The sequence below is a fragment of the Hoplias malabaricus genome, chromosome 15 (genome assembly GCF_029633855.1).
Source record: "Hoplias malabaricus isolate fHopMal1 chromosome 15, fHopMal1.hap1, whole genome shotgun sequence".
Classification (NCBI taxonomy): domain Eukaryota; kingdom Metazoa; phylum Chordata; class Actinopteri; order Characiformes; family Erythrinidae; genus Hoplias; species Hoplias malabaricus.
Window position 1 is genome coordinate 35217798 of NC_089814.1, and position 17157 is coordinate 35234954.

The following is a 17157-nucleotide window of genomic DNA, read 5'->3' on the forward strand; positions in this document are numbered from 1 at the left end:
CAGGTACCTAAAAATAAAAAAAAGAGCGTGATTAATAGAGTATTAGTGTATGACATAGAAAACAGGACATAGGGAACATAAGCACAGTTTAGAAAGAATCAGCGCAGAGGTCAGCGGGGACAAGGGTACAAGGTACTGCAGTTTAGGGCCTAAAAATAAAGGCAGAGATCAGTGTGAAAAAAATAATTAATTAAGCCAATAGTGATGGCAGGTGGCAACCGTTGATTATTTATTTATTTTTATTTATTTTAAGAGGCCATCTGCTCAACCCCAGGCTGACTCTGATTGCACCTGCGGAGTTGTGGGAGACACAGGCAAAGATGAACTTGAATAGCCACCTGCTTTTGCCGTCCACAAGCGAGAACTGTAAGATGTATTTTGGGATATGAAACTGTGTTGGCAATGTTCCTTATTGTGAATGTGCACTGCTTCAGGTCTCTAAGCTGATATTTGCCCACAACAACAGGCCATAAGGCTTTAGGGTACAGACCAGAGGGAGGACTAACAAAGGGTTCGCTTGGTTTCTGAGTTTCTAGAATTTGTTACATGTTCATAACAACCACAAAAGGCCCAACATATGATCAGGAGCCAGTAAGAAATAATACCTGCTGGAAAAGAGAAGGTAGGTGCTTTTGGGTGGTGCTCAGAAGGACATGAAAAGCCCCAACAGACCGATAGAGCACTGCAGCGATGAGATTCACAAATAAATATATGTTTAGCTACAGTGTCCTCTAGTGGTCTTATAATGCAACTACACAACTACATTATTGATGTATTTTTTTTTCCCACAGCTTCACTCCCCCAACACTCGCACTGTGCTACGCTCCTAGGCTCTTCTCCTTGACCCAAATTTTGAAGGATGGTGAAAAAAATGCAGGACGAACAGGAAGAACTTACTGTGCTTTTGTCTTTCAGCAGTTTCTCAATCACTTCAATGAGGTGCTCCTTCTGATCTGGATCCAGACTGAGAGAGACAGAGAGAGAGAAATGATATATTTTCAAGTAGACAATCTAGATTAGGCTTGTTATCAATGTAAACAAAACCAAGGGGTGTAGAACAGACGTGTGTGTGTGAGTGTGTGTGTTCCTACCTGTAGAGTTTCTGTATGGCATGAGCTGCGGTTTTCCTGACATAAGGCGAGAGGTCAGTAGCTGCTTCTTTGATGGCCAGCATCATGATGGGGACGATGATGGGAACCCGGATACTAGAGAGAACCCTCAGCGCACTCGCCCGGATCAGCTGATTGGGGTCCTACACACAAGAGAAATATAAATAAACATACATTTGTATTACTTTCTTTATCTTTATATATATATATATAGTGTATAAGGTCTGTCCCTTAAGTAGGCACTGACTCAACTGGCAGCTGTTTAAGTCGACCTGTTTCTGTCCTCATGTTGGCAGATTTTCGAGACACTGTAGTTAGAGAGCAATTGCGCCACAGCTTGTTCCCTCAGCTGCTAGCGTCCCTTCAGAGATTTAGCGCGATGAAGTCCTTCCTGTTTTTAATCGCGATTTTAATTATTTATGCTCTGGGAGAAGAGCAAAATAGATGGGAGCTGTGCTTGCATTGCATCATGGGATTGCCTTCGCGGCTGAGGAATAGCTTGATGCTGCCTTATATTTCAGACAAATTAAGGTATCTCAGTAGGCAGCATACTTAAGGCATGTAAGAATATCAGCTGTAAAATGCTCTCTATATACAAAGCTCAATGGGTTTGGGACAGACCTGTAATCTCAAAATGTAGATAAGTCTTTTTGCTAAACTCTGAACCCTGTGATACAATTGGTGTGGCATGCAGTAAGGACCGTAGAAGGCTCTTACCTTGAGGGCGCGCTGAAATGTGCTGATTGACAAGAGAGCAAGATCCTGCTGTTCCTCTGCGTACCTGACCAGGTAAACATACACCAGCTTCTTCAGCTGCAGAGTAAACACACAGGTTAAACCGGGTGAACGCACAGGAACACTCTTCTGTCTCTCTTCTGACTGACCACACACATTAAAAGTGTGTGTGCTGTGTTAGCGTGTTTTGCTGGTCCGAGAGGATCAGACACAGCAGTGCCTCCTGGAGTTTTTACACCCTGTGTCCACTCTGTTAGACAATCCTACCTTGTTGGTCCACGTTGTAGATGTAAAGTCAGAGACCTGCAGAGGTCCTGAGCATTGAAGAACAGGGGGAAAGGAAGCAAACAAAGTGTGCAGAGCAACGGGTGTCTTACAGTCTGTAAATGTAGGCTAAGAAAGTGCTCCTGTATGTGGTAAGGGGAGTTGAGAGAACACAAACGAAGGGAGAGTGTGGGAGACAAATGTGTTGTATCCACAAGTGAAATACACAGTTTAAACTCATTATAGTCCGTTTAGCTTTAATAATTATTATTTGTATAAAAACTGCATTACCTTAAACTAAAGTGAAAAATCATATCAGCTGTAAAAGGTCTGTGTTGGATGGTAGTTCTATATTCAAATTTCTAATTTGGTATCCTCCAACACAGAACATTAAAGCACAATAAAAATCAGGGGCAAAAATAAAATGTCTACAGCAGGTGTGATCCTAATAGTTGTGAAAGCTTCATCAATTATAATGAAAACTAGTGTTGGAGGGCCAGTGCAAAACTAAAGAAGCAAACTTTAAAACACTACTAATAAATCTCACCGTTTGATCGTGATTAATCACACTGCTCCTTCTCAAGACTGAAGCTTTTAATAATGAATATTTAACTCTATAATAAAAGTCATTTTATTTATATTAGTAGTGTCTATCGATTTAATGTGAGAGGAAACCATTATTTATTCTAACATTTCAGTGTAGTTTCATTTTTGAATTTAAATCTCTTAATTTGCTGAGCAAATGTTTCAAAGAGTTTTAGCATTGTACAGCTCAAACAAAGTCAAACATGAAACTGTGTGTGTGTGAGAGAGAGAGAGAGAGAGAGAGAGAGAGAGACAAAGAAAGAGAGACAGAGAGAGAGACACAAAGAAAGAGAGAGAGAGACACAAAGAAAGAGAGAGAGAGAGACACAAAGAAAGAGAGAGAGAGAGACACAAAGAAAGAGAGACACAGAGAGAGACACACAGAGAGAGAGAGAGAAAGAGAGACAGAGAGAGAGACAGAGAGACAGAGAGAGAGACAGAGAGAAAGACAGATAGACAGAGAGAGAGAGAGAAAGAAAGAGAGACAGATAGACAGACAGACAGAGAGAGAGACAGACAGAGAGAGACAGACAGAGAGACAGAGTGAGAGAAAGAGAGACAGAGAGAGAGAGAGAAAGAGAGACAGAGAGAGAGAAAGAGAGACAGAGAGAGAGAAAGAGAGAGAGAGAGACAGAGACAGAGAGAGAGACAGAGAGAGAGAGAGAGACAGAGAGACAGAGAGAGACAGAGAGAGAGAGACAGAATGACAGAGAGAGAGACAGAATGACAGAGAGAGAGAGAGAGAGAAAGAGACAAAGAAAGAGAGACAGATAGAGACAGAGACAGAGAGAGAAAGAGAGAAAGAGAGACAGAGAGAGAGAGAAAGAAAGAGAGACAGATAGAGACAGAGACAGAGAGAGAGACAGAGACAGAGAGAGAGACAGAGAGAGAGAGAGAGACAGAGAGAGAGACAGAGAGAGAGACAGAGAGAGAGACAGAGAGAGAGACAGAGAGAGAGAGACAGAATGACAGAGAGAGAGACAGAATGACAGAGAGAGAGAGAGAGAAAGAGACAGAGAGAGAGAGAAAGAGAGAGAGAGAAAGAGAGAGAGAGAGACAGAGAGAGAGAGAAAGAGAGAGAGAGAGAGAGAGTGAAAGAGAGACAGAAAGAGAGAGAGAGAAAGAATGACAGAGAGAGAGAGAGAGAGAGAAAGAATGACAGAGAGAATGACAGAGAGATATATAGTTATGCTATTTAATACATATTTCAGCATAAATAAAAAGTAATCCCCCTTCTGAACTCAGCAGTACAGAGGCTGTGTTTACATCGTCGAATATAACCACTAGTACGTCACTAGACTCTGTAAAATGAGAGAACTATGGAAGGACGCTGTGGCCAATGATAAAATGATTAATTAGAATTAAAAAAAAATTAACGCATTAAATTCCTGCATGCCTTCCATGCGTAAACATAAATAAAGACAGCACTAACATTTATACCTTTCCTCCTTTGTTTTTCTGTTTGTTTGGTTTACACCATCTAAACCTCCCCTGTGATCTTCTCCAAGTACAAAAGGCGCTGCATAAATAAAGTTAAGGGGCAAAAGCTGCTCACACTCCTCTAAAGTCGGGGTTAAAGGGGTCAGAGGTCGGCCTGTGGTAATTGCGTCCAGCTCTCGGGGTGGCGAGCGGGCAGAAAGTTGCGGCCAGGCGTTCCATCATCATCACAGCGCCGATTAACGGCAAAACGAAACACATCAGTCACTTCATAAAGAGAGACATTACCCATCTGCCCCGGCTGCTAATTACATTTACATACAGCCATCTTCTGAGCAGGGATTGGAGCGTTCAGACGCATATCAATGAGCTGAGGGGCTAATGGGCACAAGCAGTTGCTGAACGGCCCAGAGAAAAAAATAAACAGAGAGAGAGAGAGAGAGAGAGATACAACCAGGGAAGGTGAAAGCAGCACCGACTTCAAACCGTGGCTAACACAATGTCATTGGAGTTCAACACACTTGAAGGAGAACACTAACTTCTAATTCTGTTAAGGTAGCGTACAGATGCTAATTATCGCCCCAGCACTGAATAGAACTGCTTTGTAGAGCAGTGCCTGAGTGTGAGCGAGTGGCGACACCTTGTGGAGAACTATAGGCTAACGAACAGAGTGAGTTCATACACAAGTGAATGAGTGTGTGCGCTGGAACCTCAAGTTCCATGAGGTACTTTACATCTATAAAATGACTTCTTCAAAAGGCTGCTCATGACAAACAATAAAAGTTTTTAATCAACAGAAATCAATCAGCAATAGATTAATCGATAACATGTTTATATCCCAATTTATCCCAAATAAACGGACTGATGTGTCCAATCTCAGCTGCACTGATCACACAGGAGCCCTTTGTACCTCTACAGTTACAGACTTTAGTGCATCCGTTGCTCTGCATACTTTGTTGGCCTCCTTTGCCCCTTTTCTTTAACGGTCAGGACCCCAACAGGGCAGGTATGATTTTCTGTGTGTGAATGTCTCTGGGTATTTAAGTGTGTGTGTGTGTGTCTGTGTGTGTGTGTGTGTGTGTGTGTGTGTGGTTTACACTTCTCTTACCTCAATGTTCTTGCTTGCAACATTCTTCACTACTGCAGGGAACAGCTCTGATGCGTTCTTCCCCTTCGCTACCAGCTGAAAAGACCACAATCATACGATCAGCTGAGAAAAGCGTGTTGGATATTTTACAAAAAACACAGAGCAGATTTATCATCACCTACAGATATTTAACAGGCTTCGAAGACATGCTGATTTTACTAAATATTCATTCATTGTCTGTAACCCTTATCCAGTTCAGGGTCGCGGTGTGTCCAGAGCCTACCTGGAATCATTGGGCGCAAGGCGGGAACACACCCTGGAGGGGGCGCCAGGATACAGGGCAACACACACAGTCACACATTCACACCTACGGACACTTTGGAGTCGCCAATCCACCTACCAACATGTGTTTTTGGAAAGTGGGAGGAAACCGGAGCACCCGGAGGAAACCCACACAGACACAGGGAGAACATACCACACTCCTCACAGAGAGTCACCCAGAGGAAACCCACACAGACACGGGGAGAACACACCACACTCCTCACAGACAGTCACCCGGAGGAAACCCACGCAGACACAGAGAGAACACACCACACTCCTCACAGACAGTCACCCGGAGGAAACCCAGACAGACATGGGGAGAACATACCACACTCCTCACAGAGAGTCACCCGGAGGAAACCCACACAGACACGGGGAGAACACACCACACTCCTCACAGACAGTCACCCGGAGGAAACCCACGCAGACACAGAGAGAACACACCACACTCCTCACAGACAGTCACCCTGAGGAAACCCACACAGACAAGGGGAGAACACACCACACTCCTCACAGACAGTCACCCGGAGGAAACCCACGCAGACACAGAGAGAACACACCACACTCCTCACAGACAGTCACAGGGAGAACACACCACACTCCTCACAGACAGTCACCCGGAGGAAACCCACGCAGACACAGGGAGAACACACCATACTCCTCACAGACAGTCACCCGGAGGAAACCCACGCAGACACAGAGAGAACACACCACACTCCTTGCAGACAGTCACCCGGAGGAAACCCACACAGACACAGGGAGATACTCGTTTGTTTGGACAGCAATTATATTTTATAAATGGAAAAGCTCTAAATATGTTTGGCTTTAACAAATGCATGTTTACACTTCTTCTAAATACTTAGGTACGACCTCTTAATGAGTTAAAAAAGGTAAAGGCGTGTTGTAATTTAATAACAGTGACACATGTCCACACACTCACCCCCACCACCCTCTTCATCGCCTCCAGCTTCAGAGACTCCTTATTGCTCTCCAGCATCTCCTTCAGATCCTCGTTCCTGAAAAAGATTCAATTCACTCAGATTCATTTCACACTCAGGGCCCATCTGAGACAAACACAGACACACATACACACAGAGCCACACACACACACACACACCACTCTTCCTTTCAACGACAGATTCATTTCACACCGATTCACCCCGACTCTGATTCATTGACACGCTCGATTCGTTTTAGGGCCAGATTTAATCAAGCGGGTCGCTTAGAGACAGTATTTTTAACACACACACACCTCTGCTTTGGAGTGCTAAGCCGATACGCTCCACACTGTCCATATCCCCACACGCTGACCATTCCTTCCAAACACAGTCCAAACTACATACTACTTTAAAAAAATAAATAAATAAAAAACAAACGCTACAAACTAGTTTCAGAGATCCAGATGTGTTTGGTTTGAATTGTGAAGGACACAAACAAAACCAAACAAATTCCAAGGTCCAAGATCCGGAAGTGTATGGAATAAGACACACACACACACACACACACACACACACACACACACACACACACAAACCAAGCACAAGGTTCAGAACTCCCAGATGTGTTTGGACACGCAGGATACAAACAAAACCAAAAAATACATAGGTCCAGATGTGTTTGGTTGTTGCAGGACGAAACAAAAAAAACAAAAACAAACTACAAGGTCCTGAGTTCCTGAGGTGTGAGAGACATGCTGCAGCGAAACAACCGATTCCACACTAAAGAAACGAGGGACAGATTAGATTAGCTTAGCTGAGTCAGAGCACATGCTGTTCATTCCCCCAGACCCCCTCCCTCACTGGTGTTCTTATGTATAAGGTCTGATTGTCTGCCCACCCAAGGGACCGAAGAAAAAAGTCTTTCTTCCCAGCATGCTCAGCTGCCGCGGGACCGCCCGAGACAGCTACTCGCATGATGTGCAGCAACCTTAGGGTGAGGGTGTGGTAACTGTGTGGTGTATGCTTCATTATCAAAAGTACGTGTTGAAGTTTTTAGTAATTTCAAGTACTTGCTTATGTGGTTTCTAATGGTGCTTCTCCAATGCATGGTCTCATCTCTCCATGAGGTAAATCTGGTTCTGGGTTCAGAGCGAGCCGAGTAGGAACTAAATTGTGACGTATAAACCTTGCAGAGCGCCGAATGTCCAGAGAGAGTTGTCACTCTACGCCACGCAACGCAGACGACCAGCACTAACTCTCCATCTGAGCTGTGGGAGTGGAAAACCAAGCAGGAACCAGGGACCAAACAGAAGGTAGAGTCCAGTAGAGTAGGTACCATGCAGTCAAAAGATCAAAGCTAATAAATAAACATCCACATGGCTGGGATGTTGTTGCACCTGGATTCTTCTTCTTCACAGTAACAGCACTTACAGTGAACTAGCAGGACACCATTAGCCTTGGAGCTCCATGTCCATGGGCAGCCATGGCCCAGTAGTCAGGGAACTGGGCTTGCAACTGTAAGTTTACCAGTTCAATCCCCAGAGCCGGCAGGTCATAACTGAAGTGCACTTCAGCAAGGCCCCTAACCCCCAACTGTTCCCAGGGCCCCATGGCCATGGCTAGGGCTGCCCACCGCTCTGGGCCTGTGTGTGCTCACTGCCCCCTAGTGTGTGTGTGTAAATGTGTGTTTCACTGCACGGATTGGCTTAAATGCAGAGCACAAATTCCTCTGTGTCCAAGCACTGTGACCAGTAAAGTGATTCTAATTTAACAAAACATCAAACATGTGATTTTTGCAGATCTAGTGCTTTAAACAGAAAAATACAAACAGCTTACATCACTCACTCCTTGATGGGACAAACAGTTCCAGGGTCTTTGTAGTAGAAACCTACTTGGACGGGTATGGGTTTCAAGAGCTTGACGCTAAGGCAGAGGTATTATAAATGCTTTCTTCTGAGCTCCCATGACTTTTTTTTTTTCAGAACTTGGGCCCTAACTTTACCTAAAACAAAGTTGTCTGGACAATACACCCCAAAACCGATATCATTTCTTACGTTTGGCTGATACGATATAATTCTGATACTGACATGGACAATAAAAAAGCCAAGAATAACAAAGTCTTTTGACTTTGACAATTGTAATATATTTAAACTAACTTTAAAGATATAGGAAGTGTGTGTGTGCGTGTGTGTGTATATATATATATATATATTCTGACTATATTTTGACTTAATTCTCTGGATTGTTCTGACTTTTGTTCTCGGAACCCCCCCCCCGCCCCAAAAACTCTGTCGTACCTCTCACACATTCAAAAGCCTCTGACCTGGAGTCAGTGATGAACCGAACAGAGGCACCAACATTGAGTAAAGAGGGAGTGTTTTAGAAATTGTGTCACAGCTCAAACAAAGGAGAAAGGAACACAAACAAGGAAAACACAAATGAGGAACACACACTGGGAATGCTACAAATGAAATGTATCTGAAAGTGAAACACGAATCAACACAGTCCCTGCGTTCTAGTGGCTCTGTTCTGACAGGAGGTGTTGAGGACTCTGATACCAGCCGTCTTCCCTGCACCAAAGGGACCTCGGACGTGGCACAGCCAAAGATTACGAACACCAGAAACATTGTGGGAAACCCAGGTTGAATCCAGGGTTGCATCATGAAATCAGAATTATATCAGCATCATCAGATAACTGCTTTCTTAAAGATTATCGACATTGGGCCAATACTTAGAACCGATAATTGCTAACATTTATTTTATGCCACAGGAACACTGGGCCACTGTCTTGTTCTAAATATTATATATATATTAGAGAAAGTAGGAACTCTTAATTTGTGTATCAAGCTTCTTTTGGAGAACTCCCAGTTTGTGTTCTTCATTTGCGTTTTCCTTGTTTGAGTTCCTCATTCCTATTTCCTTTATTTGAGCTGTTATATCATTTCTAAACCACTCCCTATTTACACAACGTACTCTTTGATGTAGCTGAGACAAATTGTTCCCCTCTGAGTGTGTGGAGAAACACACAGGCAGAGCTGAGGCTCTTACTCCTGTATCACTGGTATCAGAGCAGTTAAGGCTGATTTATACTTCAGTGCTGACTCGACGCAGAGCCTACGCCGTTATGAGCTTTCAAACTGCTGCGTTGGTGTCTGTGTCGCTCTGCAATTACCCCTCCACACCACTAGGACTGACTCTCAAACATCTGCCTCTACACTATGTAGTACACAATGTAGTGATGTGGTAGAATTACTTTTATACATTTTTTAAAGTGCACTATTTAGGGAGTAGGTCTCCTTGCAAGATTCCCATTCCCAATTCCAATTTGTGTGCATTCCTACGTTCTAGGTCTGGGCAATTAATTGCAGATGAAGTAAAAAATTAATTGAATCGACACTGAGAACTTCTAATCAATGTATTCTTGCGTATATAATTAAACACTGTTTTATTCTTTTAATTCTATTAAAACATACCCACTGTGTGTTCATTCACTGTTCCTTTAAAACTACATTACTGCGCTGTAGTAACATGAACCTGCCACATGGAGGAGAACCTAAACATGGAAACGGACCGAGCAATTACAGCAGCCTGGACCAAAGAAAAGCGCTGCGTCTATGTTTTGACTTTAGTGAAGACGACAAAAACGAACAAAAAAAATGTCAAATGTAAACATTCAGAAAAATACTGTTTAAGACCAAAGTTAATCCCTCCGTCTGTTTCACACTGAACACAATCACACGCCAAATATGAACACTGCACGGCTCAAAAACAGGAAATGGTTCTCCCAGCAACGTTAGAAACAAATGTCCCACCTATAATGACTATGAGGAGGGGTTGAGGGAAAAAAAAGTAATTCTTTAATAAAAAGAAAGGTAAAATGTTAATTTAATCGTGATATTGATTCGCGCCAATATCGTCCAGCACTACTACACTCCCCTGCATGTATTTGAGTCAAACTCCTGGAACTGCTGAAGTGTTTTGTGGTGTTGAATACCCTTTGATTTTTGCCTCCGCCGAGCCTCCATACTCCTCATGGTTGCTGAGGGCGCGCTCCTCCAGGCTGATGTCTGACCTCAGCGTGAGCTGAAGATTTTCTGCGGAGACCAGAACGGTCTTCACGACTCCAGCTGCCTCAGAGCGCAGTCCGGACAAGCCGGCGTTCATCTCGCACTAAAAATACGGTCTGAGGAACTTTTGAGAAGCGCTACAGATCCACCCGGAGATGTCAGAGAAGGTATAGATTCATGCAGTCCACCAATCGACACTAAGATCAGGAAAGAGTCTCTCAAAAGTAACCAGTGACAAGAGCTGTAGATTTGATCCTCGTGCCAATGCTTGGAAAACTTGGACTTTAATCCCAAATGAAGATCAGAACCCCCGCCTTGATTCATAACAGGAACAGGACAGCTCCTAAATCCTGAGGAAAAGGACAGCACGATGTCCACTCACTCACTCTTCTGAGCGCTGATGAGCTGGAGAACCACGTGAGATGGTCACACAGCTCAGTGCTGTTCCATCACTCATCAATTACACACCACAAGGGCAACAGAGGGCCTATTCAAAGCTCTGCAGATCCGGTTCCATTTCTCTTCAGTTTAGCAGCTCTACTCCAGTGTCAAGACTCCAACGTTTCTTCCCTAGTGACCACCACTTGCCGTGTTTTTGGACACGCTGTTCTACGGTAGTCACACGCCTCGCACGAAGACTCCAGTCGGGCCGGTTTCCTGTTAATCTTTACCTTGGCAAACACTTCCAAACTCTTCCTCCTAAATGCTGTCCTCAAGACCAAGCGTAAACAGCACAAACAAACAAACCAGACCAACCAAAGTCTCAGGAGGACGCACGCCACAGTCATGTTACGCTGGAATCCAGATCCGTCTCAGGGCAGCGGCTTCTACCTTCAAGGATCCAGGGGAAGCTGGAGGTTCTTATCTCGAGAGGGTAAACACTGAAACCTTTCATCACTTTTACAGCATAAATCTCCTCTTCTTCCTGCAACTACTCCTGTCCCCAAAGCTCTGGAGGGCCAGATAAGAGCCAAACCCAGCCAGAAACACCTTCCTCTCCAACACAATGGTGTACAACCACTGCATTATGGGAAAAATAACAACCTCTGAAGCCAGTTTCACAGTTAGGGCTGCAACGATGTATCGATAAATCAATAAAATCGATTAGTGCAGGTACGTTTTTATTGAAACCGTCCAGTCCTTGCCACCAGTGGGTGCTGTTTTAACCAATGGCAATACTACCTCCCAGCTGAGCGAGTTACAGGTCCATATCGGTGAGGTTCTGTTTCTTATATTACATCAATATAAAGCAGAACCGCTTCATCACTAGCCCACAAAAACTGAAAATTCAAAGCATACAAAATAGACCAAAAAAACACTGCAGTACTCATCCAACTGTAGCAGTAACAACCTGCTTCATCTAAATCCCAATTTATTCCTCTCTAATACAGTCACAAAAAATTCTTCAGCATGAAAACGATCAGCTTGTATCTCAGGCATCATTTCCTCCATCTAAGCCCTTCTCTCTCAGTAGAAGCTGCAGCTCCATCTCCAGCAACGCTTCCCCCACAAGCTTCAACACTCCCAACCCTCATCTCCTCGGCTAATGACGTTGTTCTACAAGCCGCAGAAGTCGTGTCCTGCTTCTGCATAATTTGCCTTCATAATGGCTCCGGTAGTGAGGTTGTGTGTGTGTGTGTGTGTGGAGATTATATCCACAGAAGTCACACAGTAATCAAAAGCTAAATGGGTCGTAATCGTCTCACAGAGCACAATGGTGTTCAAGAAATGCACTTAATGTCTGCTGCTATGCTCCAACACACAAAACCACAGAACCCAAGACTCTGGACAAACACAGGCCATAATATATTTTTAAATGTCTTTAAAAGGCTGCTTTTCCACTGCAAGCACCCAACTCGACTCATCTGTTCTCTCTCTCCATCTGGTAAATTTGGTCCTGGAACCGGGTTCCTCTTCAGACCCTGTTTAGAGTGAGCTGAGTAGGGACTAAACCATTGCGTGTTAACCTTAGAGTGAGCTGATTGTCCAGAGTGAGTCATCACTCTACGCCACACAATCCAGACATCCAGCACTAACTTTTCGGCTACAGCAGAGATCACATTTATTTGTTTTTATACAACTCACAACAGCAGCTTGTAAAATTACGGCATGGTCCTTTGAAGAGGTTCATACGCGAGAGCTGGACACTGCAACAAGGAAGGAACAAACTCTACTGTTCTGTCTGAACTGATGATGGCGCTATAACAACAACATGTCAACACACGATGAGTAAACAACGCTTAATGTTGCTGGTTTCCAAAGCCTGCTGTTCCCATTAGAGATGAGATTTGAGACATTTCGGAGGGGAATCTGTGGGAGTGCAAAAGGGACAAGGAAGCAGGGCTGAAAAACACGTCGAGCTGAGCAGAGCCATGTAGGTACCGTGCAATGGGATAGTACCGAAAGACAAAGAGAAAACATGCATGAGGACATTATTAACAAATCTGTTCATGTCACAGATAGTGCTTTTTTCACTGCATGGTACTGGACTCTGTTTGGTCCCTGGTTGGTTTTCCACTACATTTCTGGGCACATCACTCGGCTCCATATTAGACTGCCTCTGTTCGTGTGTGTGTGTGTGTGTGTGTGGCAGTCTAACAGCAGTCTATGAACAATGGCTCCTGCTCCAAGTCATGTGAGCGAAAGTCTGCTGATTCGATATTAAAAAAAAAACCCACACCAGCCTAAACGGACATACAACACAAAAACTGACCTAATGCAATGGCAGAGGTGGGCGAGTTCAACTATTTAACATATTTACAGTATGACTACATCTTATCGGAATGGATAATCCACTGCAAAATACATGAGACAGAGGTGACCATGCTCAGCGATAAATATTGTTTAGAGGAGTATCAACCCTCAATGTCTTCAGAGCATGGATCTGTGTTCTCTGGAGAACTGAAGCTCCTTCCAATGTCTTCCTGGAGCTGTTGAGAGCGTTTTTTAGGATCCGAAACTAATCCTCCAACACCAGCACCTGGCCTCACTAATGTTTATGTTGCTGAATGCAAATAAATCCACATCCCAACGCACTGTGCATTCATCAACCTGCTCAGCACAGATGGTGCTCCCCTGTTAGAAAACGAAAAGCAAACTCTGGCTTTGAATCAGCCGAGTGCAAACATTTCACACTCTGGGTGAAAGTATTCCACTGTCAGCGATACTGAGAACACCCTCTCCTGGATGTTTACTGCCCCCTGCTGACACAGTAGACACAGAGCATCTTAGGCTTAGTTCAGACAAAAATCATTTCTTGGCTTGAATGAATAATAAATGATAACAAATCAGTACAAAAAGTTAAGGTAAAGACAAGGGTGTTTTTCTCTTTCTAAAAATCAGAGTATCTCTTTAGGAAAGCACTGCCAATACACTTCGCCTCTGTTCACGCCTGGCATTAACCTGCACTGCGGCTGACCTCATCGTAACAGACTCCCAAAATGCATAGATCTGGCATCCCTTATGTCCGCCATTTTGAATGTGTCTGAGGTGAAGACTTCTGATCACATATCTACATCACTTCCGCTGAAGAAAGTACAGCACACATCCTGTAAGGAACAATAAAGCCCTGTCCGAGCAGGGTCCTGGGGTAATTCTCTCTTTTACCAGGGGTCCTCTGTACTTTTATTTCCATCCAAATCGACCATGTCTTTGTTTTTCCCCACCAACATCCTCGGAGAAAATTACAGGCTGAATTTCCTGCTGTTTTTCACTGAACTCAGCAGTGGTCTGATCATTTTAATCCTGTCTGGATGCTAATCTCTGAGTTTAACAGGTCAGATCTCACCTCACAAGGGGCTACTCATCGTATTTAGCCTCTGAGCGCTTGTTTTCATAGATACGAAAATGGAAAAGCTACTTGGAGTATGTGTTAAATGCTAACTGAGAGTGTAGAAACTCGCTCAGCCTCTAGTGTTTTAGTTCTGTCCGAATGCAAGAGTTTTATCACAAACAGGGCTGTAAACCGTTTATTACAGACGTCTTTCTGAAAAACTAATCCAATCTGAATGGGGCTTAAGTAAGAAATATTATGTTGCTTCATTTAACTCGAAAGAAGAGGCCAAAAGGAACCAGGACGGTGACGCAGTGGATGTGTGACGACACATCTGGGCACATTACTGTCCACATTACAGATGTGATATACCCTGATGCATCCCAGACGACCTCTGAACTTAGTGCGGGCCAATTGCTGATCCGATCATCCAGGATGCATGCTAATGCCAGGTGAGAACAGGGTTTGTAGATGACCATGCCTGATGCCGAGTGTCTGGTAAAGTGGTTTAAAGCTTTGTGGAGGTGTGTTTTTTGGAGTCATGGAGCTCCATCCAACGTCTCAGGGAAAAACAAAAGTGGTGTTTGTCCAGAAGAAATTGTGCAACATCCGTTTCTGAAATCATCCATGCTTATATGACTACATGCCATCTAATTCTCACAGAAATGTTCCAACATCTGGTGTAAAGCCTTCTTTCTGGACAATGGGAGAGTTTCTAAGTCCTACACACTTCAAAAAAGCTGCATTGCATACGGGTTTAAAGTATTAATCCAATTTGAGCAGAGAGCTGAAGTCCTCGACTAATCGTTTTGAGAATTAAAGCAAATTAAAATGGTTTACCATTTCTACAACATAACACAGCCACTTAATGTATGATATATATATATATATCTTCATCCTACTACAGGGTCTCGATGTGTCCAGAGCTGTCATAGTGGGTCTTTAATCTACACAGAATCTTTGGGAAAAGCTGAAATGTTGTTTTATATGATGTCATCAAACGTCACACCAACGTCTGGTTACTTTCACCATCTCTGTCAACAATTACGTTTCTGGAAGATTCTCTGGAACGTAGCAATCCACACCAAACTAAACCATTCATACGTTGTTTATATCATAACAACTAAATTTACAAAGAGTTTGAAATATGGGTTGAATATTCCTTTAAAAAAAAATCACACCAATAAACACGTAGCACATCAGCATCATCTCCAAGTTCAAGAAACGCAGATCTATTAAGCATCTCCTTAACCTGGCCCTTAACGGACATGATTTGTGAAGCGAATAAAAACGTTAATCGAACGTCCCCTTTTTTATTATCGCCTGTAAGAGGCGGTGGTGTAATGTGGACGTTTTATATTGTCTTACACGACACAAAGAGCGAGAAAGGAGCAGTAAAGTGTTGTATTTTGTAAAGAAGACGTAAATAAATCCGTTACGTTAGCCGAGAAGCTAACACGACCGTTGGCCAGCGCGCGACAGCAGCAACAGGCTGCCACAGGCAGGCGGTAAAATGCGCTGGTGTTTTTCAGGACTCTCCGTGTTTTAAAGCACACTTACTTCTTAAAATCGGAGGCGAAGAGGCTGAACGCCGTTCCGGTGGTCGGTGTGTTCTCCTGCCCCATCTCCACCGCCGCCTCCACCCCCGTCTGTTCATTGTAAGACAAACTGTTGGCCGACATGGTGTAACGCTACGCTTTAACCGTGGAGTTAACCGTGAGGCGAAACCCGGGCCTTTCGGCGTCGTATGCACAGGAGATTAAATAAAAAATTAAAAATAAAAAACCTCGAAACAAACTCAAACTTCTGCTCAGCAGTGGAAGTTTTTTTCTCCTTCCACACGCAAACGGAAGTGTGAGTTGGAGAAGTTTTAGTCACATGACAGCAGCCTGACACCATCTGACCTGACTGAGCCTTTGTTTTCTTTTACACTTTACCTTCTATTTTTCAATAAACCAGGGAAATATGATTATTAATTAATATTCATGATGTAAAGTTAATACATTTACCTGCCACCACTCTCATGTGGGCCCGTAAGTGCAGCCCAGCTGGTACCAGCGTGTTTTGGACAGATTAAATGTTGGTCCCAGTGTCTCCCAGGGTATGTGATGGGACCAGGGCGGGTTAAACATGGGGTCCTTGTAAATTAAAAAAAAACATAATTTCTCTGCATTAAATCCCAGTTATGGCCCATGTGGACCCCATGTAGAGAGAGCAGATCTGCCCACAGGTTGCCCATAGACCAACCATCCCAGGGTCATGCCCTTCTTGAACCCAGCTACCACATGTTCAACCTGTGCAGGTCACACTATAGATCTAAATGTATTAATTTATGTGTGTTGTACTAACTTTTAAACAATACTTAATACACTGTGTGCACGATATAAATTGTGTACAGTGGATTAAGAAAACCCATGTGGACACAGGGAGAACACACCACACAGACAGTCACCCGGAGGAAACCCACGCAGACACTGGGAGAACACAACAACTCCTCACAGACAGTCACCCGGAGGAAACCCACGCAGACACAGGGAGAACACAACACACCACACTCCTCACAGACAGTCACCTGGAGGAAACCCACGCAGACACTGGGAGGACACACCAACTCTTCATAGACAGTCACCCGGAGCGGGAATCGAACCCCCAACCTCCAGGTTCCTGGAGCTGTGTGACGCCACCAAGCCGCCCCCTCCATAGTTTATTAAGAGCATAATGTACTATAATGTGCAACACCTTTTGGGTCAATTGTCCAACGCTCCATCACTGCATCTTTCTCAGGAGTATTTTTACAAACATGATACAGAGTGTTTTCTTTGAAGAATAAATCACGATGCAG

At 43.8% G+C, this 17157-nt stretch overlaps 1 protein-coding gene across 2 annotated transcripts in view; it reads right to left on the reverse strand.

The window, feature by feature from the left end:
- ap3b1a (adaptor related protein complex 3 subunit beta 1a) overlaps positions 1 to 16848 on the reverse strand; it is a 62034-nt gene extending 45186 nt beyond the window's left edge. Inside the window, exons 1-7 of one of the 2 annotated variants that reach the window (XM_066646014.1) lie at positions 16753 to 16848; positions 16325 to 16453; positions 6479 to 6554; positions 5239 to 5313; positions 1827 to 1922; positions 1092 to 1252; positions 898 to 964 (exon numbers count right to left, since the gene is read on the reverse strand). In XM_066646014.1, the coding sequence (XP_066502111.1) occupies positions 898 to 964; positions 1092 to 1252; positions 1827 to 1922; positions 5239 to 5313; positions 6479 to 6535 (456 nt within the window). In that variant the 5' untranslated portion in view covers positions 6536 to 6554; positions 16325 to 16453; positions 16753 to 16848. Of the gene's footprint in view, positions 1 to 897; positions 965 to 1091; positions 1253 to 1826; positions 1923 to 5238; positions 5314 to 6478; positions 6555 to 15875; positions 16170 to 16324; positions 16454 to 16752 lie in introns of those variants that run through there. The other variant, XM_066646013.1, reaches the window with a different exon arrangement.
- Between the last annotated feature and the right edge of the window lie 309 nt (positions 16849 to 17157).